At 41.3% G+C, this 24,605-nt stretch overlaps 2 protein-coding genes across 7 annotated transcripts in view; one reads left to right on the top strand and one right to left on the bottom strand.

The window, feature by feature from the left end:
• LOC125226688 (2-oxoglutarate dehydrogenase, mitochondrial) overlaps window positions 1-23,802 on the top strand; it is a 57,793-nt gene extending 33,991 nt beyond the window's left edge. For 4 of the 6 annotated variants that reach the window (XM_048130749.1, XM_048130751.1, XM_048130748.1 and 1 more), the window contains exons 7-23: window positions 123-201; window positions 1,472-1,648; window positions 6,839-6,987; window positions 9,440-9,525; window positions 10,255-10,434; window positions 11,542-11,722; window positions 12,079-12,297; window positions 12,772-12,965; window positions 14,166-14,419; window positions 15,491-15,603; window positions 16,177-16,364; window positions 18,047-18,140; window positions 18,884-19,076; window positions 19,537-19,674; window positions 20,141-20,305; window positions 20,963-21,052; window positions 21,806-23,802. In XM_048130749.1, coding sequence (XP_047986706.1) covers window positions 123-201; window positions 1,472-1,648; window positions 6,839-6,987; window positions 9,440-9,525; window positions 10,255-10,434; window positions 11,542-11,722; window positions 12,079-12,297; window positions 12,772-12,965; window positions 14,166-14,419; window positions 15,491-15,603; window positions 16,177-16,364; window positions 18,047-18,140; window positions 18,884-19,076; window positions 19,537-19,674; window positions 20,141-20,305; window positions 20,963-21,052; window positions 21,806-21,905 — 2,600 coding nt within the window. In that variant the 3' untranslated portion in view covers window positions 21,906-23,802. The remainder of the gene's footprint in view (window positions 1-122; window positions 202-1,471; window positions 1,649-6,838; window positions 6,988-9,439; window positions 9,526-10,254; window positions 10,435-11,541; window positions 11,723-12,078; window positions 12,298-12,771; window positions 12,966-14,165; window positions 14,420-15,490; window positions 15,604-16,176; window positions 16,365-18,046; window positions 18,141-18,883; window positions 19,077-19,536; window positions 19,675-20,140; window positions 20,306-20,962; window positions 21,053-21,805) is intronic. The other 2 variants (XM_048130752.1, XM_048130753.1) reach the window with 1 other exon arrangement.
• On the bottom strand, window positions 1,704-6,205 carry LOC125226691. The gene is made up of 2 exons (XM_048130755.1): window positions 5,191-6,205; window positions 1,704-2,428 (listed from the first exon to the last, which is right to left on the bottom strand). The coding sequence occupies exons 1-2, from the start codon at window positions 6,053-6,055 to the stop codon at window positions 2,415-2,417; spliced, it is 879 nt and encodes a 292-aa protein (XP_047986712.1). The 5' UTR covers window positions 6,056-6,205; the 3' UTR covers window positions 1,704-2,414.
• Window positions 23,803-24,605: the final 803 nt, after the last annotated feature.

The raw sequence follows: 24,605 nt of genomic DNA, 5'->3' as shown, positions 1-24,605 counted from the left end.
CACTTCTAACAGACTTGTCTTTTTCGCGTTATAATCTGGGGTAAAGTAAGCCCAGTGTTCATGTTTATGAGTGTCTGGCAGCGAAACAGATGTTCCTTCTCTTATGAGCACTTGTGTTTTAGATGAAGCCGACATGGACAGGGTGTTCAAACTGCCCTCCACCACTTTTATTGGAGAGAAGGAGAAGGCACTTCCTCTCAGGTATTGTGAAATTATTGTTAAAATGAGTAAATGCAAACTAGTTTTGCCCCATTAGCTGTAAAACCTGTACAGAACCTACGTATACATTAAAATAGTTATCTACATACCTCTGCGTTATGCACACTTAAGTATGTTGGTATACATTTTTCAAATACTGGTAACGTTATCTGCCCTGCAAGTATGGTCGCGCGATAAATGATAAAACATCTGGCCGTCCCTATCGTCACTTACAAAAGTGCTTGCCTGCCTGGCCTGTATTACACTGTCCTTATATTTTTCATAGCCATACCTGTATAGTATGAAAACCCTGGCTTTCTAAATTAGCTGTCCTTGAAATCAAAGCAAATTACCACAAATATCATTCAGCGAATACTTACGTTGATGAAATGATGACGGATTATGAAGAATGACTTCCAATTCGTTTGACCGCCGAGTAAGGTCATAAATGCATCGTATGTTTTCTCAAGCTGTAAAACCTTGTAGCAGACACATACGATCTACAATTGGACATTTATTATTGTATGTAATTTGCGTTGGTTTAAGAGGGTGTATTGCAGATCAAACAGCTCCATTCAGCAATTCTAACCGGCTGGATAACTGATTTTATGCGATTTACTGATCCTATTCATACAGCGCTGTAAACACTTCGAAATGCAAAAGGAATGTGTATATAACGTCAGTGCAGATAATTCATAGATAATCATTTATTTTATAACGTCACGTTCGTAATATTTAACAATGTTTGAAATATAATTGAAATCAATAAGTCTGCCCGATGCTGAAAAACGCAACCCTAATAAATGTTTTTAAACAGAAATGATTGTGGATAATCACCTTACTAGTTTACGCTTTTAAGTTACCCTATACCAGTGCTGGGCAAAGTACGGCCCGCGGGCCATGTCCGGCTTGCGAAAGAAGTGTATCCGGCCTGCCACAGGTCCTCCAAAATAGTGTTATGGCCAGATTTGCACCATAAATCCATTTCGCAATTTTGGTGTAAATCTGGCCCTTTAAAATTCCTTAAAATTTTGGCAAGTTTGCCCACCACCGCCATACGACCTAATAAGATCCATGAGTAACTTAAAAAGATGATAAGTATGAATAATATATCGTCACTACTTTTAAAAAACTTGTATCTTCGTCTGTCAATGAAAAGAAAATTGTAGTAAAGTATGTATGGAATGCATATAGACTTACTGCGTTTTAACTTTGAGGAACAGCGTGAGATACGAGATTTTTTAAAAGTAGTGACGATATACTGTTTCTCCAGGGAAATCCTGTACCGCCTCGAGCAAGCGTACTGCAATAACATCGGCATCGAGTTCATGTTCATCAACTCCTTGGAGCAATGCAACTGGATCCGGCAACGGATGGAACCCCCGGATGTCACCAAAATGAGCAACGACCAGAAGAGACTCATCCTCGCCCGTCTCACACGATCCGCCGGGTAAGTTACTGTTAGTGAGGGGTGCGGGGCGGGGCAGAGAAATGAAATACGTGCGTCTCGCGTAGGTGCATCTATTCGACTAATTTGCATGCGGGCGCAGCCGCACTCTTATACTAACATCCCTCCACCCTTAGCCTAAAAATATTGTTTGTAATTAACTATGTTTCGATTTCTCCTCGGGGGAGGCGGCTCAGCAGTTGGAGAAGAGTCAGGTGACTCAAACCGCTCGGCGAGTTCTCCGGCCGACTCTGACGTAGGCTCTGCCTGGCATGCCACAGTTTGCTCAGAGTGTGGAGATTCGAGTGAGCTGATTCCGGGTTGCTGCTCTGCGTGCTGTCCAGCCACTTCATGGCTTTCTTCACATGGAGTCGCATCAGTGGTAGGAATCGGTTCCGGCTCCGCCTCAGTAGGTACTACTGTAATGTGCGTATCAGCGCGCTGTGTTGGAGTCATGTCGTTTCGATGTACTAGTGGCAAAATAATTGTAGGCATCTCTGATACGATAGGCTCCACGTTAGAGGAACTTGGTTGAGTCGCCGAGTCATTACGATATCCTTGATATCCTTCCTCCCCATTTAATTTCAGAAGTTGGTTAGCGTGTCTTTTAATAATGTTTTGAGAACCACTTAACTTGACAGTGTACAAACTTTTACCTAATTGTTCAATTATTGTTCCCTTCACCCAATAGTTTTTTTGTGCACTGTACATTTTAACTAAAACTATATCGTTCAGTTTAAAGTCAACAACTCGCTTGCCGCCGTAATGTTTACACTGCGAAAACTGGTTTTCTTTTACAACGCATTCGAGTGCTGCGTCAGCTGTTGCTGGGCGATGCATGGCTAGTGTATCTAATCTACTTCTCAACTTGTGGCCAAAAACGATCTCTGCTGGTGACTTACCTGTCGTGCTATGCACTGAGTTTCTGTATCGCATCAGGAATTCGTACATTTTGCAATTGAATGATTTTGGATTAATCCCAGACAAAATGAATGATTTTAACGCTTTTTTTACTATTTTACAATATGCCTCAACCTGACCGTTGCTACTTGGTTTATAAGTAGGGGAAGTTAAATGAGTGATTCCATTTCGCAAACAAAAGTCCTTAAATTCAGCTGAGACAAAAGAAGTTCCGTTGTCAGTACATATAGTATGAAATAAGCCAAACCTTGACATTAACTCACATACCTTTTCTATTACTATTTTAGATCCATATCCGTTTGAAACATCGAAGCATTCAGGCCATTTCGAATATGCATCGATTGCAATTAAATACATTTTATTGTTTAACGGCCCTAAAAAATCTAAATGTACTCGATGGAATGCATGTGGCGGAAACGGCCAAGGCGTGAGAGGGGCGCGCGGGGGCGAAGGTCGTAAGGAAGTACATATATCGCAGGACGCAACAAAGTTATCTATGTCTGCAGACATGCCTGGCCACCAAAACCGACTCCGCGCCTCCACTCTCATTTTATTAGACCCTAAGTGCCCAATATGCAGTTCAGTTAGGATTTTATTACGACAATTAGTAGGAATCACTACCTTATGCCCTCTAGTTACGCATGATTTTTCTACTGATAACTCGTTCCTGACAGAGAAAAATGGTTTTAAATAATCACTAACTTGGCTAGGCCACCCTTGCAATACATATGTCCGTACAGTTGAAAGCACGCTATCTGCTGAGGTATGTTTACCCAATTCGCTAATAGTTATTAACTGCTCGTCCTCGTAAACAAAGTTAATATAAGTAGCTCTGTCGATAACTGCGGCCGGCTCGGCGGCGGCGTCAGCTGTTCCCTTATCAGTGACCGAGCGACTCAGGTAGTCAGCTGCGTTGCGTGCACTGCTAACATACTCAATGACGAAGTTATATGACATTAGGTATATAGCATACCGCTGTAACCTATTTGCCGTTACCTCCGGTATCCCTTTGTCTGAACTAAATATTGACAACAACGGTTTGTGATCAGTTCTAAGCACGAAAGGAACTGAACGGCCGTACAAATAATGGTGATATTTCCGTACCGCATATATTAAAGCAGTTGCTTCCTTTTGGATCTGACTGTAGCTCTTCTCGGCCGAAGTAAGCGACCTAGACGCGTATGATACCGGCCTCTCGACTCCATCGGCCCCGACTAGGGACAGAATAGCCCCAAGGCCCCAAGGTGACGCGTCTGCAGTCAGAATTAACTTAGCATTGGGATCAAAGTGTGCTAACGTTTTTTCGGAAATTAATTCGCCTTTGATGGTAGATACAGCTATGTCATGCTCTTTCCTCCATTGCCACGGAACATTTTTTTCAACAGGTTATGTAATGGGCTTAAAATAGTCGATGCATTTTTTACAAAATTACGGTAATAATTTACCATTCCTAAAAAGACTTAAGTTCGGTGACATTGGTTGGAACTTTTGCATCACTTATTGCTTTTATTTTGTCTTGACATTTGTGAAGACCATGGCGATCAATTTTAAATCCCAAGTATGACACCGAGTCTTGAAACAACATGCATTTATCTTTTTGCAATACTAAGCCCGATGCTTCCAGTCTTTCAAACACTTTATTTAGCCTTGACAAGTGTTCCGACCGATCGCGCCCTGTGACTAGAATATCGTCTTGAAAAATTAGAACACCCTCTAACCCTGACAATATCGTATCCAAAGTCCGTTGGAATATAGACGCCGCCGACGCTAAACCAAAGACGAGCCTTGTAAATTTAAACAAACCTTTAACTGTATTTATTGTTGTTAACAATTGCGAAGATTCACTCAACATTAACTGGTTGTAGGCCTGTGATAAATCAAGCTTAGAGAATTGCTGACCGCCATGTAACTTTGCGAATAGCTCTTCGATGCGCGGCAGCGGGTACTTTTCTATCACTAACTGCTTATTTAAACTGACCGAATAATCGGCGCATAAGCGTATGCTACCATTGTGTTTTAAAACGGGCACGACGGGGCTAGCATAGTCTGAAAATGTCACTGGTACTAAAATTCCTAGTCCTACTAGCCTATCTATCTCATTTTCGACCTTTGGCCTTAAAGCGAACGGTACTGGTCGTGATTTAAAAATACCGGTTTGGCCTCTGGCTTTAAACGCAAATCGACGTAAACATCTTTACAGCAACCCAGTCCACCTGTAAATAGTTTTGGGTACATGTGTTCGGCCTTTTCAATAAAATTTTCTACTTCGCATTTTTTTACTTTTACCATCTGCAAATTGAATTTTGATATAAAATTCCTACCTAGCAATGAAGGGCCTTTGCCTTGCACTACAAATACCTGTAATGTGATCGTTTCACCGTCATAAGTGAAAGGCAGGTTGAGGGTACCTAAAATCGGAATATTACTTTCATTATATGTGATTAAAACCGTGCGATTCGGACATAGCGGTATGTTACTAAAATATGAATCATACATTTTGTCTGGCATAATTGTAACCGCCGAACCTGTGTCCAGCTCAAAAGATAAGTTATATTCCGCAACCTGGACAGTCACCATCATCGGTTCGCCACGTGATGAACGAATATGATACACTACAAGCTTACCATCATCGCCAGCATCAGCATCCACATCACCGTGTTCACCACCGATATAATTTTGACGATACACTTTTCTGCCGGGACACACGCGCCGTAGGTGACCCTTTAAGCCGCATTTACCGCACTTATACCGAGAAAACTTGCACGTAGCCACTTCATGTCCTTCATAACCGCAAGCCGCACAAACCACCTGTGGTTTTTGGTTCATGCTACCGCTACCGAAGCTCCCTCCTGCGCCGCCAGGCCTCGCGCCACGTGGAACCGGCGCCATTTTATACACTGGCACGTCGGGACATGGCAGCGTGCTCGATGCCGCCGGTAACGCCTGTGCAGCGCCCTGCCGAGCACACTGGATCCTCTCCGCTACTTCCAGTGCTTTAGTAATGGTCAACTTCTCCATATCCATGGTGAAGAGCTTATCTCGCTCATGCCCCGGGGTCATACCGAGTACAAAGCGATCTCGAAGCGTTTCGTCTAAAGTTGTGGCAGAAAACCCGCAGTCGACTGCTAGTCCACGAATGCGTGCTGCCCATTCTGCCATACTTTCTGTAGATTTTTGAGTCGACGAGTAGAACCTGTTGCGCTCCGCAAACCCGCACTTTGCCGATTTTAAGTGACCATCCAAAAGTTTCACCAGTTCATCATACTCTAGGGTTCCCACGACCTTGGGTAATGCTAAGTCCCTCAGCAGCTTATATGAACCCTCGGTAAGGCTGCTCAACAATATAGCTCGACGCTTACACTTGGCCTTGTCCACCGTGGCGTCTATATCGTTGGCTACGAACCATTGTTCCAGACGTTCTTTGAACACTAACCAATCTTGCACTTCATGGTTAAACATGGTTAACGCTCCTATCGACACTTTAGCCATGATCACTATTTATTTTTGCACGCGTAATAATTAAAGGTACAGCCCGTCGCCACTGTTAGTGAGGGGTGCGGGGCGGGGCAGAGAAATGAAATACGTGCGTCTCGCGTAGGTGCATCTATTCGACTAATTTGCATGCGGGCGCAGCCGCACTCTTATACTAACAGTTTATAACCATGTAGCATGTGTACCAACTAGGGTCCTATACAACAGCTCATAGAATGGAATTTTCTGATGTGACCAAAAAAGCAACGACCAGAAAGACATGTTCATAAACTCTCTAGAACAGTGCAACTGAGACTTATCCGCGTACAACTTACAATTCCTCCGGGTAAATTACTTTCTTATAACTTACTTACTGCTGTGACGGATCGACCCGTAACTTGGTTTTTGACACCAAAGACTATGACGGCTCTTGATCCAAAATTGTGTCGAGCCGACGCCGCAGAAATCTCAGGAAGACCTGTTATAAATAAAAAAGATTCGGTTCCTTTAATCGATTGCATTAATTCTATAGATCCTGAAACTTAATGGTTCCAGCAAAGTGTGGAATCTCCGGATATCACCAAAATGTAAAACGACAAAAATAAAATGTTTAATGTCATTTGCTCCAATCAGTACGCAAGTCATGTTCAGCCAAAATAGGGGAGCGGTCGATAGCTATACAGTCTGTTGTACGGTTTATACTCTCTGTTACGAAATGTTCACCGAGACGGTGTCTAAGCTAACCTATCCTATCCGTGATAGATTTTCATAGCTCATTTTCAACATGTAATCTGTTTTCAGATTCGAAAACTTCCTCGCGAAGAAGTGGTCTTCGGAGAAGCGTTTCGGTCTCGAGGGCTGCGAGATCCTGATACCTGCTATGAAGCAGGTCATCGACATGTCCACCAAACTTGGCGTGGAGTCCATCATCATGGGCATGCCTCACAGAGGTGAGTGAACTTAAAGTGGACTGCAGAGAAGGGCTTGGTTTCGAAGGATATAGATCCTAATCCCTGCTATGAAGCAAGTCATTGACGTGTCCACCAAACTTGGCGTGGAGTCCATCATCATGGGCATGCCTCACAGAGGTGAGTGAAATTAAAGTGGACTGCAGAGAAGGGCTTGGTTTTGAAGGATCTAGATCCTAATCCCTGCTATGAAGCAAGTCATCGACGTGTCCACCAAACTTGGCGTGGAGTCCATCATCATGGGCATGCCTCACAGAGGTGAGTGAAATTAAAGTGGACTGCTGAGAAGGGCTTGGTTTCGAAGGATCTAGATCCTAATCCCTGCTATTTATTTATTTATTTAATCAAAAAGTAACACAGCACTAAGGCACTGTGAAACTACAAAATACAAAACAAGACATAAACGATAAATAATACAAAAAATAATACAAATTAAACATTCGATTTGGGCGACGACATAACAGCGCTATGAAACAAGTCATTGACGTGTCCACCAAACTTGGCGTGGATTCCATCATTATGGGCATGCCTCACGGAGGTGAGAATAATGAAAATAAAATACTTGTAAAGATTCCCGCTGTATACTTTGGGACATACTTAGGTTAATAGTAAACTGCATAGAAAACTTGATATTATGTCAGCTGTTTTTCGACTCCGGTTGGGTCGATTTCCTTTAAAATTATGTAAATACTATGTGTAGGTGTAGCCAGAACTATTGATATTGCCTTGTCTTTTTTTAGGTTTTCCGGGTCTATAAAATTCAATTTTAAGTTACTTCTATGCATATTTAAATTAAGTTCAAGTAAACAAATACCCATACAAACAAACATATCAATGTCGATTAAGCAACTGAACCTTGAATTTAGTATTGTTACTCAATTGGCCCCTGCGACCTATTATATCAATGGAACGTTTCATAATCACGAAAAAATCTTGCCCTGATAGTACTGATACTTTTTCGGTTGGTAATCATAACTGACTATTATCACCGACCAAGTTGAACACCGAACATGCTGTAATGGTATCGTAAGTTTCGCCCTTTATGTAAAATTTGCTCTGACGGTTGGTAGTTAGATTATACCAATACTTAAAATACAGATTCAGAGGATTGCCTAAGAATTTCACGATTTGGCGGACTTACTGTAACCAAACTCCGTACTCTTTTTCTATCATGTTTTTTGAGCGTATAACTCAATCTGATCAATAAGATTCGTTTCGTGAGACACCTATGTCTCAACATCTAATGAAATGACAGGTCTCAGGCTGGTTTCAGTGTCACGCGGACCGTCGTGATGTTGTCGTCCGCGCGGACCCGTCCGCGCCACTCTAAAACGCTCTCTAAACTTCATACATATTATAAGTATGAATTTTCTGAGATGAACTTTTCGGTTTTGCCCTAATCTGTTAAACAAAGGCCTTTTTTTTTTCTATTATTCGCCGCGGTTAGCTCCCGTTTCCACAGCACGTGCCAAAGTCTCAGTGTAGTTAAAAAGCAACTATCATGATAGCAATAAGGTTCAAATTTATTAAACAGTTTGCAGTGTGCAGGTAACTTTTTTTGAAGATGACAAAACGTGTTATCTCCGAAAGGGCTTTTTATGGATTTGAACCTTATTGCTATCATGATAGTTGCTTTTTAACTACACTGAGACTTTGGCACGTGCTGTGGAAACGGGAGGTAACCGCGGCGAATAATAGAAACAAAGGCCTTTGTTTAACAGATTAGGGCAAAAGCGAAAAGTGCATCTCAGAAAATTCATACTATAGTCCGGTGCGGATCGCTCCGCGCTGACGGTCCGCGTGACACTAAAACCAGCCTCAAAATTATCTACCTGCTTAACGACGTCTCATTGACAAGGATTTTCCCAGAAACGTCGTTGTACTACTTTTCCAGAAACTCCGCTATACCATGTATTTAAAAATATTCTTTATCACACTTGCATTGTTACGCGGCTACCTACTTCACTTATCGGGAATTTATGTGACCAATAAATATGATAAAGCCTTATTACAAGGGCAGCACAAACAATGGAAAATGTTATTAAATCGTCCATACTGTTGCAATTTCCATCGATGGTTAGCTGCTGGTATGTATAGTGAACAAACTGTATAAATGTTTCTTTAGCGCCATTCGTCTATCTTCATATAATAAAGAGAGGCCTCATTGAAACTCAAAATGGAGTAAAGTAAAAACTACAAAGAACTCAAAACACTATCATCATCATCAATTCATCAAATTGTTATCAATTTAGCTCTTGTTTCGTGGAACACAATAAACTAACAAGTCCACTCAACTGTACTATTAAGCGCGAAATAACGTTTTACGTTAGATTACTGACAAAATGTATGATCCTAGTTAATGTTACTATGATAGTTAAGTAAAAATGTACTTGTTTATTTACTAGTTTGCCTAATATGAGTTTCCTCTGCATAGGCCGTCTCAACGTTCTGGCAAACGTGTGTCGCAAGCCGCTGCATCAGCTGTTCACCCAGTTCGCCGGTCTGGAAGCCGAAGATGACGTAAGCATCGTTTTATTTTGTAGCTTCCCATACAGAAAGATTCCTAATAATACACTCTCATTCATTGGCATTTGAGTATTTTACAGACTATTCAATTACATACATACATACAATCACGCCTGTATCCCATAAAGGGGTAGGCAGAACACATGAAACTAGAATATAATAGAATAGAATAGAAATCATTTATTCGTGACAAGTGAAAACAGAAATTATTTACACAACACAAAAATATAGGTACATACATAATAATTGCCACGAAATGGTCCCGACTCAGCATGGTGTTAGCCTACTAAAGCTTCAGTGCCACTCTTGGCAAATAAGGGGTTGAAAGAAAACGAAACTGTGACATTGCAGTGACAGGTTGCCAGCCTCTCGCCTACGCCACAATTCAACCCACCCACCCACTATTCAATTAGGGTACTAAAAGGGCTTTTCATTTGATAATCTGATCTGCAATCCTGAATTTTCAACAGAAATTCGTCCTTATTGCAGATCAAACTAAGGGAACCTTCTGGCTGGAAAGCCACATGTTGCTAAAGAAGAGCTAGTTTTCATACATTTTCCTGCCTTGGCACTATTGCATTTACGACGAGATACTTTTTCAAGACATAATCCTATGAGAAAATACGTCTTTGTTACTTTGTTTGCTTCTATAACCTGTAAAAAGTTTTCAAGAGGGTTGAATATTTATTTTTCTTGCAAAACTTAAGAACATTTCTCTCACAGGGCTCCGGTGACGTCAAATACCACTTGGGAACGTACATCGAGCGCCTCAACCGCGTCACGAACAAGAACATCCGCCTCGCCGTCTGCGCCAACCCATCCCATCTCGAGGCCGTTGACCCCGTCGTGCAGGGCAAGACTCGCGCTGAGCAATTCTACCGTGGCGATAATGAGGGCAAGAAGGTAAATTACACCTCATTTCATTCACAGTCATATCCAAGCGACAAACTGAAACGTATGAACCGAATAGAAACGTATGGACCAAATTTAGAAGCTAGCGACGTTTCGCGGGTATTAGGCAAGAAGATAAATCATCGGACCGTCGACGCTGAGCATTTCTACTGTGGTGATAAATGAGAGCAAGAAGGTAAATCACACCAGGCAGGCAAGTATGGTTGCGCGATAAATGATAAAACATCAGGCCGTCCCTATCGAACTTACAAATAGTGCGATAGGGACGGCCTGATGTTTTATCATTTATCGCGCGACCATGCTTGCCTGCCTGATTACCTTACCGATGAGGTTGGTAAAAAGGTAGACTCAATATGTATGAACTGGCAATCTCTGGTCCATGGTCGAGTTATCCTATTCGTCCTTTACGACATATTAGATAATGAGTCGCTGAAACTAAGTGGTGTTCTAATACTCGTGGGTAGGTAGGTAGGGTAGATTTAATTTGTGGATACTGGAGATGGTTCATTAATGTAATGAACAGTAGCAATAACCACTCGAAAATCCATTGAATTCTTACTTTTAATCACCTGTAGACAACTTGAAATCTAATCGTAAGTGGACATTTCTCAAGATTTGTCTGTGATTAGACGTCAAGATATATATAATATAATTTTTTGATAATAATTAGCAAATTATTTGATAATAATGACAGATATTGCTAGTTTATTTTTTGGTTGAATCATAAATTAAATATAACAAGATCATACCATCCCATACATTAAAATGCGACCGCCTACGAACGCGCTTACACTCCACCACACATAGATGGCGCCACAAAAAAAATGTCTTGTAGTTTTCGATTATACTTGTAGATGGCGTTAAGTGTCACTTTTGACATAGATTTACGGCTCGGAATTGACACTTAATGCCAATCTACAAATAATCGGTGGCAACAAGGCATTTTTTGTGGCGCCATCTATGTGTGGTGGAGTGTAAGCGCGTTCGTAGGCGGTCGCATTTTAATGTATGGGATGGTATGATCTTGTTATATTTAATTTATGGTTGAATCCAGTACCGCTTCTCCAAAACACATGACTCAATGTATTTATTTTGCAGGTTATGTCCATCCTTCTCCACGGTGACGCGGCGTTCGCCGGTCAGGGCGTGGTGTTCGAGACCATGCACTTGTCGGACCTGCCCGCCTACACCACACACGGCACCATCCACATCGTCGCCAACAACCAGATCGGCTTCACCACCGACCCTCGCCACTCGCGCTCGTCCGCCTACTGCACAGGTAAGTCTATCCTTTTGGACAGTGGGCAGAGCGTGGTGTAAACCATGCCCTTGTCAGACCTGCCCGCCTACAATACCCAAGGCACCATCCGCATCGTTGCCAGCAACCAGATGTCCTGTGGGACAGCGACCAGTTACCAATCTGACCATCAGACAAATCTAACCTAACCAGAACGGATATCATGGTCGCGCGATAAACGATAACACATCACGCCGTCCCTATCGCACTTACAAATAGTGCGAAAGGGACGCCTGCAAGTTTCACAAAATTTCAAATCGGCTTAACAAACATTGATTCCATTTTAGACATCGTAACTTTGATGTCATACCTAACTATATATAACATTTTTCTTCCAGACGTGGCCCGCGTAGTGAACGCGCCAATCTTCCACGTGAACGGCGACAACCCCGAAGCCGTCATGCACGTGTGCAACGTGGCTGCCGAGTGGCGCGCCACTTTCCACAAGGACGTGGTCATCGACATCGTCTCCTACCGCCGCAACGGACACAACGAGGTCGATGAGCCCATGTTCACGCAACCCCTTATGTACCAGAAGATCAGGAATACTAAGCCTGGTAAGTATATAAAGAATTTGTTCGGCGAAATGAGGAAATGCTGCAGGACCGTTTGGCAGGCCAAATGGCATCTCCTTCAATTCATAGGTTCCACGCGGAGTAATAAAAGCCATCTTCTATATGTCAGCGTTGAGTCACAGTATAATAAATAGTTCTATCGGTAGTATGGCCAATTGGCCACTCCCGCTCCCCACTGAGTGACGCACACCCGCTCTCGGTTACCTCCTTTCAAAAACGCGACCAGTCGACCTGTCATATCTCACTCATACAAGCATGGTACGCGTTCACGTACACGAGCTTAGACTGTGTGCGTAGGAACGCGCCTCTTTCATAAATTTGATTGCCTTAGTTGAGTCGTATCATCTTTTGCATTAAATATTAAAACAAAAGCACACTTCTCTACATATAGGTAATGTTGTAATCAAATGTGACCAACTAGTCAATAGTAACACTTGACTATTTCTCTATTCCCAGTGCTGGACAAATACGCAGCCCAGCTCATCGCCGAAGGCGTCGTCACCGCCGAAGAAGTGAAAGACGTTCGAGACAAATACGAGAAGATCTGCGAAGACGCATACAACCAGGCCAAGCAGGAGACCCACATTAAGTACAAGGACTGGCTCGACTCGCCCTGGTCCGGCTTCTTCGAGGGCAAGGACCCGCTCAAGGTAACCAACGTCTTTATGGCTTTTGTTATTTTTATTTCAACTTTATGGTCGCGGCGAAATATGGCGAAATGTTCTCTTACGTAACGTCAATCTTCTAGTGCTCTGTGCCTGAGCTGTAAGTTCACATTTTTGACACATTTGTTTTGAAGTATGTTGCGATGTGGCTAAGACGTATCGTTTGCCAAATCTAGCGATTATTTACGAATTGGTTGAATCGATTAGGCCCTACATAGGGTTGCAAAAAAACGGTTTTTTTTCTGGCTTGAAAAAAAACATGAAAAAAAACCGTGAAAAAAAACAGTTTTTTTTCTGGAGTATGTTTTTTTTCTAAAGTACGAAATCTCAAAATTCGCAAAGTAGTTAATACTTTTATACGGTTTTTTAGACTTAATGTTAACTATTAAACGAATTTAATCAAATGACTTTAATTTCTGGTCTTATAAAAGTAACATTTACGAAATCTATAGTTGGTAGTTATCACTATTTACTGTTGGCAACACCACCGCCTCTCCACGCTACACGCAGCATCGGGAATTCCCTAATAAACGTTTGTATTACTGAATGTTAATTGAATTAAAATGTACGTTATTGTTATTGAAACACGTTACAACTCACGAAAAACCGTTATTGTCGTATTATTTGTTCATCTGAAAAAAAAAACCATATTTAGAAAAAAAACCATGGTGCTCGGTTTTTTTTCATGTTTTTTTTCACAATTCTGAAAAAAAAAACATTTGGTTTTTTTTTCTATTTACAACCCTAGCCCTACAGGTACAAGGAGGCGCTTAAACAAATATACGATTTCTATCGACTTACTGAAATGTCATTTGAATCGAAATGATAGACTCTGCCAGAGCCCTAGTTTAAAAATGAATGATAAATGACATAATAAGTAAATCCTGCGTGATAAATTAATATCGTAAAATACTCACAAACGAAGATCCGCAAAAATGTAACATGTGTTAGATTATGTTTAAAGTTAGCGATATATTGTTTTTAACTTTTGTACTTGATTTTTTTAAATATTATTACAGGATTTTATTTAAAATTTCATTAGGTCGCGCCAGTTTACGTTTTGTGGAGGCTGTCATGTGTCAAAAATGTGAACTTACAGCTCCGGGACAATAGTACTCCGGCTATACTTACCTATAACTAAATATACGTAGAACTACTTAAGAGTTTTTTCTTTTTTTTGTGTAGATGTCCCCGACTGGTGTCGTAGAGGAAACGCTCGTCCACATCGGCAAGCGATTCTCTGCGCCTCCCCCCAACGCGGCCGAATTCGAGATCCACAAGGGTCTGCTCCGTATCCTCAAGTCGCGTATGGAGATGGTCGAGAACCGAACCGTCGACTGGGCTCTGGCTGAAGCCATGGCGTTTGGTTCCCTCTTGAAGGAGGGTATCCACGTCAGGCTGTCTGGAGAGGACGTGGAGCGTGGTACCTTCTCGCATAGGTGAGTGCAACATTCACAGTGGTCTATGTCGAATAGCGTGCGAGCCCAAGTATCGATTCCCAAGAACTGAGCGATAAACAGGTCTCGCTTTAACTCTAGTTTCCCGAACGGCTCTCTTTTAAGACGGTCATGAAGATTCTGAAAAACAGTACTGTCGATTGGCCTAGATCCCAACAGGCAGAAGTGCCTGAGACAATTGCAATTGACAACGTTTCAAAATTTTCAATGTCCCTAAATCGAAAACCATTTCGAGATATACGCTTGTAGATCACATAAATCATTTTTTTAATTTTCTTCCGCATTTTTAGTATAAAAAATCTTAAAAATAGTTTAAAGGGGAAGTGACGTCAAATAGCTGATTTAGAGCTGCCACTATATCAAAAAAATCTTCCAGTTGGGATGTCACTTGAGTTTGACAGTGAAACTTATCACAGTTCGTAGCAAAGATATTAAAAAATTCATGGCTTAGTCTATGATTCGTAGTCATTCACTATGCATTCACTATTGGTTGACAGTGAAACTTGACAGTCAGACATAACGGACTGTTTAAGCTGACTGTTAAAACTTTTTTTTTAGGAATGATTTTGTCGTTTTCTTAGGTGTATGAAACAACACATGTGACGTCACGAAGCTGTGTCTTGACGTTTGTAACTTACGCTCTTTCTGCTCGAAGCAGTAATAAAAAGGGAATTTCTCATTAAAATAGCAGTTTTTGAAAAAAATAAAAAATACGTGTATCTTTTAGTATTGAGTTCTTTCAAACCAAACAATAAAAAGTAGTACTCAAAAATATGAAATGTTGTCAATTGGCGTTTGGTTCCTTAAAGGATGGTATCCTTGTCAGGCTGTCAAAAGAGTATATTGAGCATGGCACCTTATTCTGTTGTATCAGTTCAGAAATATCGTTCCTTTGTGTTACACCTACCGAGAAAACGAACGAGCTAAATAAGGCGACGATTATGAAGATGATTTTTAAATTCTTGCACACAGAGGTCTTTGCATCGTTCTCTTATCAGACAGGACTACAATAAAAAGTTGATCGTATCATGTAACCGTGTGTACTGTTTGCAGGCATCACGTGCTCCACCACCAGAAGGTGGACAAGGCGACGTACTGCCCGCTCGCGCACCTGTACCCTGACCAGGCGCCCTACACTGTGTGCAACAGCTCGCTGTCAGAATACGGTTAGTATTTAGTGTGTGTTGTAGTCCTAAGGCACCCCAGAGGTGCAAAGTGCCTTCACAAGCTCGCGCCACGCCTTCCTATCTTCAGCTACCCTCGTGGCCTCCAGCTCAAGCCGGCCGCTAGTAACTCATTCTCCATCATTTAGAACTTAGTAGTAGCAGAAAATTGGAAGGAACTGTATATTAAATTTGTTCGATGTTTGAGCACAGATCCCTTGAATGCTTCGAGCCTTTGGCCGGATGCGGAGCTTGACCTTCGACTTTCGCCTTTAGGCACGTGTATTTGTTTTATGTTAGAGGTGTTAGTCAGCAGATCTTCTGGACGCCTCGGGTTTTTGGCCCTAGACTTAGGCCATTTGGACATTTAGACACTTATTTTGTTTTTGAGCACTGACTCCCTGGAAGCATCGAGCTTTCGGTTCAGCGTGGAGCTTCGCTATCGGTCTTCGCATTTAGCCACTCACTATTGCCGCTGTGTTCTTGATGCATCCTACCCTAATCTTACTTAGGTCTAAATATCTTGTTGAAATGAATTATAGAGAATTGAACAGTAAAGATCCTTGTTTTCTGCAGGCGTGCTCGGCTTCGAAGTCGGTTACTCCGTGACCAACCCCAACGCGCTGGTGCTGTGGGAAGCGCAGTTCGGCGACTTCAACAACGTGGCGCAGTGCATCATCGACCAGTTCATCTCGTCCGGGCAGGCCAAGTGGGTGCGCCAGTCCGGCATCGTGCTGCTGCAGCCGCACGGCATGGAGGGCATGGTGAGTACGGGGAAACATTTATCCATACTAATATTATAAATGGGAAAGTGTGTGTGTCTGTTTGTTTGTCCGTCTTTCACGGCAAAACGGAGCGACGAATTGACGTGATTTTTTAAGTGGAGATATTTGAAGGGATGGAGAGTGACATAGGCTACTTTTTGTCTCTTTCTAACGCGAGCGAAGCCGCGGGCAAAAGCTAGTAAATAATAAATAAATAAATATTGGGGACACCTTACACAGATCAACTTAGCCCCAAACTTAGCAAAGCTTGTACTATGGGTGCTATCGATGGCGAAGTGCCATGAACTCCTAACTAAGTACGAAAACCTAACTAGTTGGGAGTTCGTGGTACTTCACCGTCGTTATATATGTCGGAGTGCTGCCATCTATCAGACAGACGTCAAACAACTACAGACGCACTTACACTCATCTTACACTTAGATTAAGTAGATCGATGGGTTCTCAGTTGACTATTTTAAGAAAGAAACGTCAGGTAGTTTTACCTGAGTGGAATCAGAGATGGCGTTGCGTACCTGAAAACTGGTATTCGGTAGGGTAGTACGGCCGGAGCGGGCATTATGATTCTGACAGACAAACAGTGCGGTCGTCCACGTGACGTCATCTCTGGGATCACTGCGTTTCTTTGTTGTGATTTTGTAATCCAGTCGAATTAAAGCAATCGCTTGTTATTTTGGTGTTTGATCATTAGTGCACAATACAGTCGATCATTCTTTATCACGACGTGTTATTATTTCATCGCCCACGTGTGTATTTCACCAATATGAACTCTGATGAAAATATACCCGAGGAACGGGTTCCTACTGCGAGTCCTGTGCTACCATCGAGCCGAGGCCCTGTCACGCCTTTGTCATATAGTTTAGAAAGAGACAAAAAGTAGCCTATGTCACTCTCCATCCCTTTAACTATCTCCACTTAGAAAAATCACTTCAATTCGTCGCTCCGTTTTGCCGTGAAAGACAGACTAACAAACAGACACACACACTTTCCCATTTATAATATTAGTATGGACTAGCTTTTTCCCCGCGGCTTCGCTCGTGTTAAATTAGAAATTTACGGAATGCTCCATACAAATATTATCCCCCTATTTAAGGGAAGTGGGGGGTTAGAAAGGGACAAAAAATCGCCTATGTCACTCTCCATCCCTTCAACTATCTCCACTAAGAAAATCACGTCAATTTGTCGCTCCGTTTCGCCGTGAAAGACGGAAAAACAAACAAGTCTCCAATAGTGCGTTTTACTAGAACTGTCTACGTCGAATAACTGAACTCTGAAGAACTCGGGCCTGTGGTGTTCCTAAGCGATATTTCCGAACCTTCAAGAAAACAAATGTACCCCCATCTCAAAGGCTCCTTTGCAATGCGAGTGTCCATCATGAGCGGCAGTAATAGCTTACAATCGGGCGATGTTACTGCTCCCATTCCTCGTACAGTCAAGTGCAAAAATACGTATCGATTTTATCCGCTCAAAAATATGTACCGAGACCTTATTCCGCCGACATAAAGTGCTATGGGACATATTTTTGATAAGTTGTACGCACCCATATTTTTACACTTGACTGTACATTAAATAAAAAGTAGCGTCATTATCATTTGCTGGTCAGATGCATAAAAATAAAGTAGCTCATAGAAAACATTATTGAACTATTGTATTAATTTCTGCAGGGCCCTGAGCACTCGTCGGCGCGCCTTGAGCGTTTCCTGCAGATGAGCTCTGATGACCCCGACTACATGCCGCCTGAGAGCAACGACTACGAAGGTCTGTCTCTACACGTTACCTTTAATATTTAAATCATCTCTTCGCAGAATAGAAATAATGCTAGCTTGAAATACTTGTCATCAACATTGGACGAACGTTTGTTCTTGCATCGGGATCAGAGGTCGGATAACTAGGTTCATTATTCCGTAAACGTTCTACAAATGACGCCCAACTATTCGATCTCTGATTGGGATTGAGACTTACTAATTGCAAATAATAATAAATAAATAAATATTGGGGGACACCTTACATAGATCAACCAAGCCCACAACTAAGCAAAGCTTGTACAAATACATACTTATATACATAGAAAACATCCATGACTCAAGAACAAATATTTGTGCTCATCGCACAAATAAATGCTCTTACCGGGATTCGAACCCGGGACCGCGGCTTAGCAGGCAAGGTCACTACGCGCTATGCCAGACCGGTCGTTAAACCAGAAATACCTACCTTAGCACATTCTAAATTGTTTTGGTAACATTTCGCAACTTGCAAGTCAGCACTCAAGGAGCAATGAACAGTGTTATTTAAAAATGCTGACGTTCTCTGGACTGAAGTTCTGACCCTGCTAAAAACAAAGACGACGCACAGGAATAACCTGCGTTGACTCAAGACGAAAACCGTTGACTGATCAACATGCAAACTCAGATTTTAAATTAAAATCTCCGTAAATGCTATCAGCTCGCAAGTCCATTCAAGAGGCTTAACGACTCAGACTAACTTTAACGTTTGTTATCCAGTACGCCAACTCCACGACTGCAACTGGATCGTGGCCAACTGCTCGACCCCGGCGTCCCTGTTCCACATCCTGCGCCGCCAGATCGCGCTGCCCTTCCGCAAGCCGCTCATCATCATGACGCCCAAGTCTCTGCTGCGCCACCCCGAGTGCAAGAGCTCTTTCGATGACATGAAGGAAGGAACCAGCTTTAGGAGGTACTTATTCAGCTTGTTTTTCTTTCAAACTCGTCGTAATATTGAAGGCCTTCTATAACGTGAAGAAGAACAACAGCAGAAGGTCAAAGTCCGTCAAAATCTTGCCTTTTGAATGGAGCAGAAAACTTGACTAAAAGTACGTGAGAGACACAAAAAGTCTTAGGTGGCAACAAAGAAGAAGTTTGTAGGTTTTTTCCTAAAGCTATTTTGTTACCAACTGGATCGTGGTGTGGAAAGTATTGCTGGTATGTCAGCTTTCTGTAGTATTTAGCCCTGCAACGAAGTAGTCCGTCACAGGTTCCCACAAAGTTTTTTAGATTTTTCTTCCATAAAAGTACTGTTATTACACTCAGAAAGCAACTTTACATCTAATCGAATGGCAACTAAATCATTCTATTTACAGAATATACAGGTCCGTTTTTTCCTAAACATTTTTCTAAACACTTATTTCAATCTATAGGGTGATCCCAGAGGAAGGCCCCGCCTCCAAGAACCCGAGCGGTGTGAAGAAACTGGCCTTCTGTACCGGCCGCGTGTACTACGACCTGCTGAAGGAGCGTCGCGAAAAGGGACTCGAAAATGACATTGCTATCTGCAGGTAATTATTGATATCTTAATAGCCCCTTGAGTGCGGATGCATTAAAAAATCGTGGGTTGCAACCTCGGCTATGTCATGCAAAAAAAAAAATCCAAAATAAATGCAAAAAGATGACCTAATTTTACGCAGTGATCCGTGCATAAGCATACGATGGGTTAAGGGTTAGTTGATAGACTTTCAAAAACCTAAACTAGTGGCGTAGCTACCGTCCAATAATAACCTGCGCTCCTTCCTCCAAAGTTCGAAGTTTCAAACCCTTTGGTCTTCAAAGAAATCAACTGACCGTCGTATCCATGTCATCGCAGTTTTCTAACACTTACGAGGAAGTAATGACGCAGACAGATAGACAAAGAGACATTTGGTCGAGGCGAAACTTTATGGATCTTATTTATCTTCCGAACCCTAAAGAATTACGATGCATTTTCAATGTCAATAAAATAGATTTTAACGTGCTGTCTATTTGCAGGCTGGAGCAAATCTCGCCGTTCCCCTACGACCTGATCAAGGCCGAGGCCGCCAAGTACGGCAACGCGCAGCTCGTGTGGTCCCAGGAGGAGCACAAGAACATGGGCTCCTGGAGCTACATCGAGCCCCGCTTCCGCACGCTGCTGCAGAACCAGCGCACCCTCAGGTAAACTCACACAAACCAGAAAATTATACCGTCAAAACGTTCTGCACATTGCGCGCAGTCTCTTTATTAGTATGACCATATGAATGAGGCTCTAAGCACGCATTTTCGTGAAATTCACGAACTGTAACTGACTGAAAACCGAAAACTGTGTGTGTGTGAAATCGTGTGTCAAACCTCTTACGCAAATACGCACCATAAAAGTGAAGAAATTGGTATATTTCTTGACCTTTATTGTACAGGCTAAAAATTCAATAATTTGCATGGTAGGCATGAATTCTGCTTAATTACATACATTGCTTGGTCGCGCTTTTTAGAAATCACTATTAACATGTATTATTATCATACTTTCAAACTCATTTTCAAATAAGGTGGGCGTTAAAGTCTCGTTTAAAACTTAATCAACACATTTTTGAATTTTGAAGGTGATTTGAATTTGTATTCTCAATATTGCCGATTGAAAAGTACCTCTACAATACAATTTATATTTCGGTTACAACGTAGAAAATGTAATAAAGTATTATAAACACGCTTAAGAGGACATTGGACGACTTCTTCTTTATAAAAATCGCGGTCACCCATTTTCCTCTAAAAATGTACACGACACTGTTCATAACCACTCATGTGGGACTAACTCATGCCTAACCCGGTTGGTTGCAGACAAAAGTCAGGGGGTAGCTGGCTAGGGCAACTATTCGGGCGCGCGCCGCCGCCTAGCGATGAGACAGAGACGGTGCCGCGCACCATTAGGTGAGCCAGACTAACAAGGCTTAACCGCAACGCTTTTCATTGCATGGCTTTGGATGTTCACTGCATGCTTGCTTTATAAACAACCTTTATGCTTCTGGCTACCTTCGACACTGTTAATACATACTGAACACATTCAGGCGCGTAATAGGCGTGCAGCATTTTGGGCTAGTGCGGCAAAAGAATCCCGCTTAGAAGAGTATAATATAATGCTTTGTCCTTTTTGGAACCCTCATACTAAAACTCTATGACTAGGAGAATACAGGACTACAAAGCTTCTCACTGCATGGCTTGGGATATTCACACAGCATGCTTGGCTTATAAAAGAACTATGCTTCTGTCTACGTCCAACAATCTTACATCATACATACCTACTGAACACGTTCAACGCAATGCGAGCACCGCATGTCAGGCTAGTAATCAGTTATCTTTATTGCTTCCATAGGTAGCATAACGACTAACGACCCTAGTAGGTATGACATCAATGCCGGCATTTTGGAGTCCCTTATAATACTAAGAGAGACGGATATATATTGCCACTTTTAAGTTCTACTCTTCAAAAATACATCTACAGCTACACGACACACGTTTTCTGGAACCTAATCCATTTTACTTCAACATCTTAGTTCGTTAGGGCTTAGACATCTTTCTGTTTATTTATTGCAAGACTGATATACTGTAAGCTTATTTTTCTCTTGTGATATAAAAATAGCTCGAACATGAAATTCGTTTGTAACTCCAACATATTTGTTGCAGCTACAACGGCCGCCCGACCGCCGCCTCGCCCGCCACCGGCTCCAAGGCGGCCCACAACAAGGAGCTCAAGAGTCTTCTCAACGAGTTCTGCGAGTTATAAACACCACACTTTGTTCACACGTAACTTTGTAAACACGTGCAACTGTAGGTGCGACACTTTTTAAAATGTTATTGTTCGTTATACCACCCCCACCATCACCATGTTGAAACACTAATATGACTTTAGGTGAGCCACTTTAAAAAATGCTAAAATCGACTTTGGCGGAAGGCAGCAATTTCTTTGCACACGGCGAAAAAAATTGAGTCGACGAAATCTCCATGGTGATAATTCGGGGACTGAGTGTTTGAGAGTGGAATACCTACTGTTGTATGTATTGTAAGCCATAACATCGGCAAAACGCGACCGCGTACTTCACCGAATCTTAATTTCTAAATTGTATTAATTCATAGGCTTTATCTCGAAAACGAAATTGTCGACTGCGTTGTTTTCTGTCATTCTGTTACTCGTCAGTATTTTGGTGTAACTCTCCACGATTAGGTAGGATAGTTAGATAAATTCTAATTTATTTATTTAATGTAGCTTATCGAGACATGTAGGTTTCACTATTTATTTTTATAATTAAAAGCAATAATGCTTATCGTCTCCACTGTGTTAATTTAGAATTTAATTTACATTATTCAATGTAGCCATTTGACAGTTTGTACATAAATTTAATCAAATGTTATTTTTTGTATGATTTTACAAATATCAGTTCTAACGGGTTAACCATAATACGTTCCTTATGCTAGTCCGAATCGTCATCTGTTTATGTAATATTAGGACGCACTTACGATATTATATACAAGATATTACGTATATATTAGCTAGTATTATTAATAAATAAAATCCCGCACTATTACTGAAGAATGCACAGTAGGCTAATGTGTAATTTAGATTCACCGACATGGTTTCGCATTCTACTCCAATCAACGAGTATGGTGATTCTTTTAGATAAGACGGCGGCTTACTTTGACGCGCGATCACGCTACATATAAAGGTATCCTTAAACTGCACTGTTAAACTAAATCGTTTGACTTGGATCGTTCATTTTACAATTTATAACAATCTTTAATGGTACAATTTAAAGAAAAAATATTACCACAGCGAAAATCCCTTTTCAGCGACGTTCGTTCTAATACGTATCATGTGTTACAGTCGGTTGCCGCTTCTAACAAAACATAATCATAGCATCATATTTCCCACTCGTTGATCGGTCTACGCTGTAAATACGCTAGTAGTTACCACTGTCGGCTTGTAAGGAGCAACACCAATCCCCTCTTGTACAAAACCTACTATATCTCGTATTTCGAGTATGTATCTAATACCTAATCTCTACGTAGAATTAACGTATTTCACTGATAGAGGAATGTTTTGACTTGCCTCAAGCAAAGAGTTATTGGTTGTGCATTGTAATTGAGTCTAAGAAAGTTCCTTTTTTGGTAAAACTTTAAAAAATAGGCTTTCTAGTTTGACAGACGAATGAGATGGCTCTATATTTACAAACCAATATGGCGTGCCAAACCTAAAGTGTCCTTATGACAAGTGTCCTTTGATGGAAAGCCTGTTTTCTGGTCACTGAATTCACATAAATTATTGAAAAGCAGCTAGCGCATATTGTATGGAATAGTACATCGTTCTCATTTACCTGTCAAATTGGAAACAAAAGTTTATTACACATAAAAACCTTAAACAACCAATGAGTCTTTGCCCCAAGTATTATGGCTACGTCAGTGAAATTGTAGTCATATTTCGATTGGCTTTATATTATTAGTGTTTTAGATGCCACGTTATTGTTTAATAATTTTGATGTTCTGTATTGAAATGCTCAGAGAATGGAGAGTGACAGGTATTTTGACAAGGTATTGGATGCAAGGTCTGTGGAAGGGAAACTGAGCTGATTTATTGCTATATGTTAGTTCGAACAAGTTAATTTACAAATAAATATATATTAAATAAACTATTTGTTTTATTTGTTGTATTAGAATATACTATGTCAAAACTGTCCCAACTTGTCCTGTGTATTCTGTACGGCCCATAATTCGACCCGGGCTTGAAGTTACTAAAAGAATGTACCGATGCGATAGTGTATATCACATTAACATGCTAGCCCCGCGGCTTTCGTGAGCAACAGAACAAAAGATAAGCACTCCCGTGCAAATAAAAGAGACACGGCGATATTGATAGCTCACCGCTGGGCAAGTAACTATAAACGTTCGTTTTAATAGCCGATAGCTCATAGCTTATGTAGATAAATATACAAATTCGGTTGTTTTTTTTTTCTACTTTTGTTTTGACCTGTTTTTAGGGTTCCGTACCTCAAAGAGGAAAAACGGAACCCTTATAGGATCACTCGCGTGTCTGTCTGTCCCTCTGTCACAGCCGATTTCTCCGAAACTACTAGACCGATTTACTTGAAATTTGGCACACGTATGTAAACAAGTGGCCCAAAGACGGACATGTAATATAATTAACTGAAATTAAACGAAATTTAATCATAGGGGCCACTTTTGGGGGTAAAATTGAAAATTAAAAATCAAAGTTATTAGAACTATATTGTGCTACATATCAAATGAAAGAGCATTTTATAAGCATCTCAAAAATATTTTTTTTATAGTTTTTATTTTGGTAATTTAGAAGTAATTTAAGAAAATAAGCAAAAAATGACCATTCCCCCCCCCTTATCTCCGAAACTACTTCGCGTAAAATTTTCAAAAAAATACACGAGATAGCCCTCTACCTGTAGATTACAGGAAAACCTAT

Source organism: Leguminivora glycinivorella, chromosome 5 (genome assembly GCF_023078275.1).
Source record: "Leguminivora glycinivorella isolate SPB_JAAS2020 chromosome 5, LegGlyc_1.1, whole genome shotgun sequence".
Lineage (NCBI taxonomy): Eukaryota > Metazoa > Arthropoda > Insecta > Lepidoptera > Tortricidae > Leguminivora > Leguminivora glycinivorella.
The sequence above is the reverse complement of the archived record's forward strand: the minus strand, read 5'-3'. Positions and strand labels throughout refer to the sequence as shown.

Coding starts and splice junctions, on each gene's coding strand:
- LOC125226691 (XM_048130755.1), bottom strand. CDS start 6,055: ATGGCTAAAGTGTCGATAGGAGCGTTAACCATGTTTAACCATGAAGTG.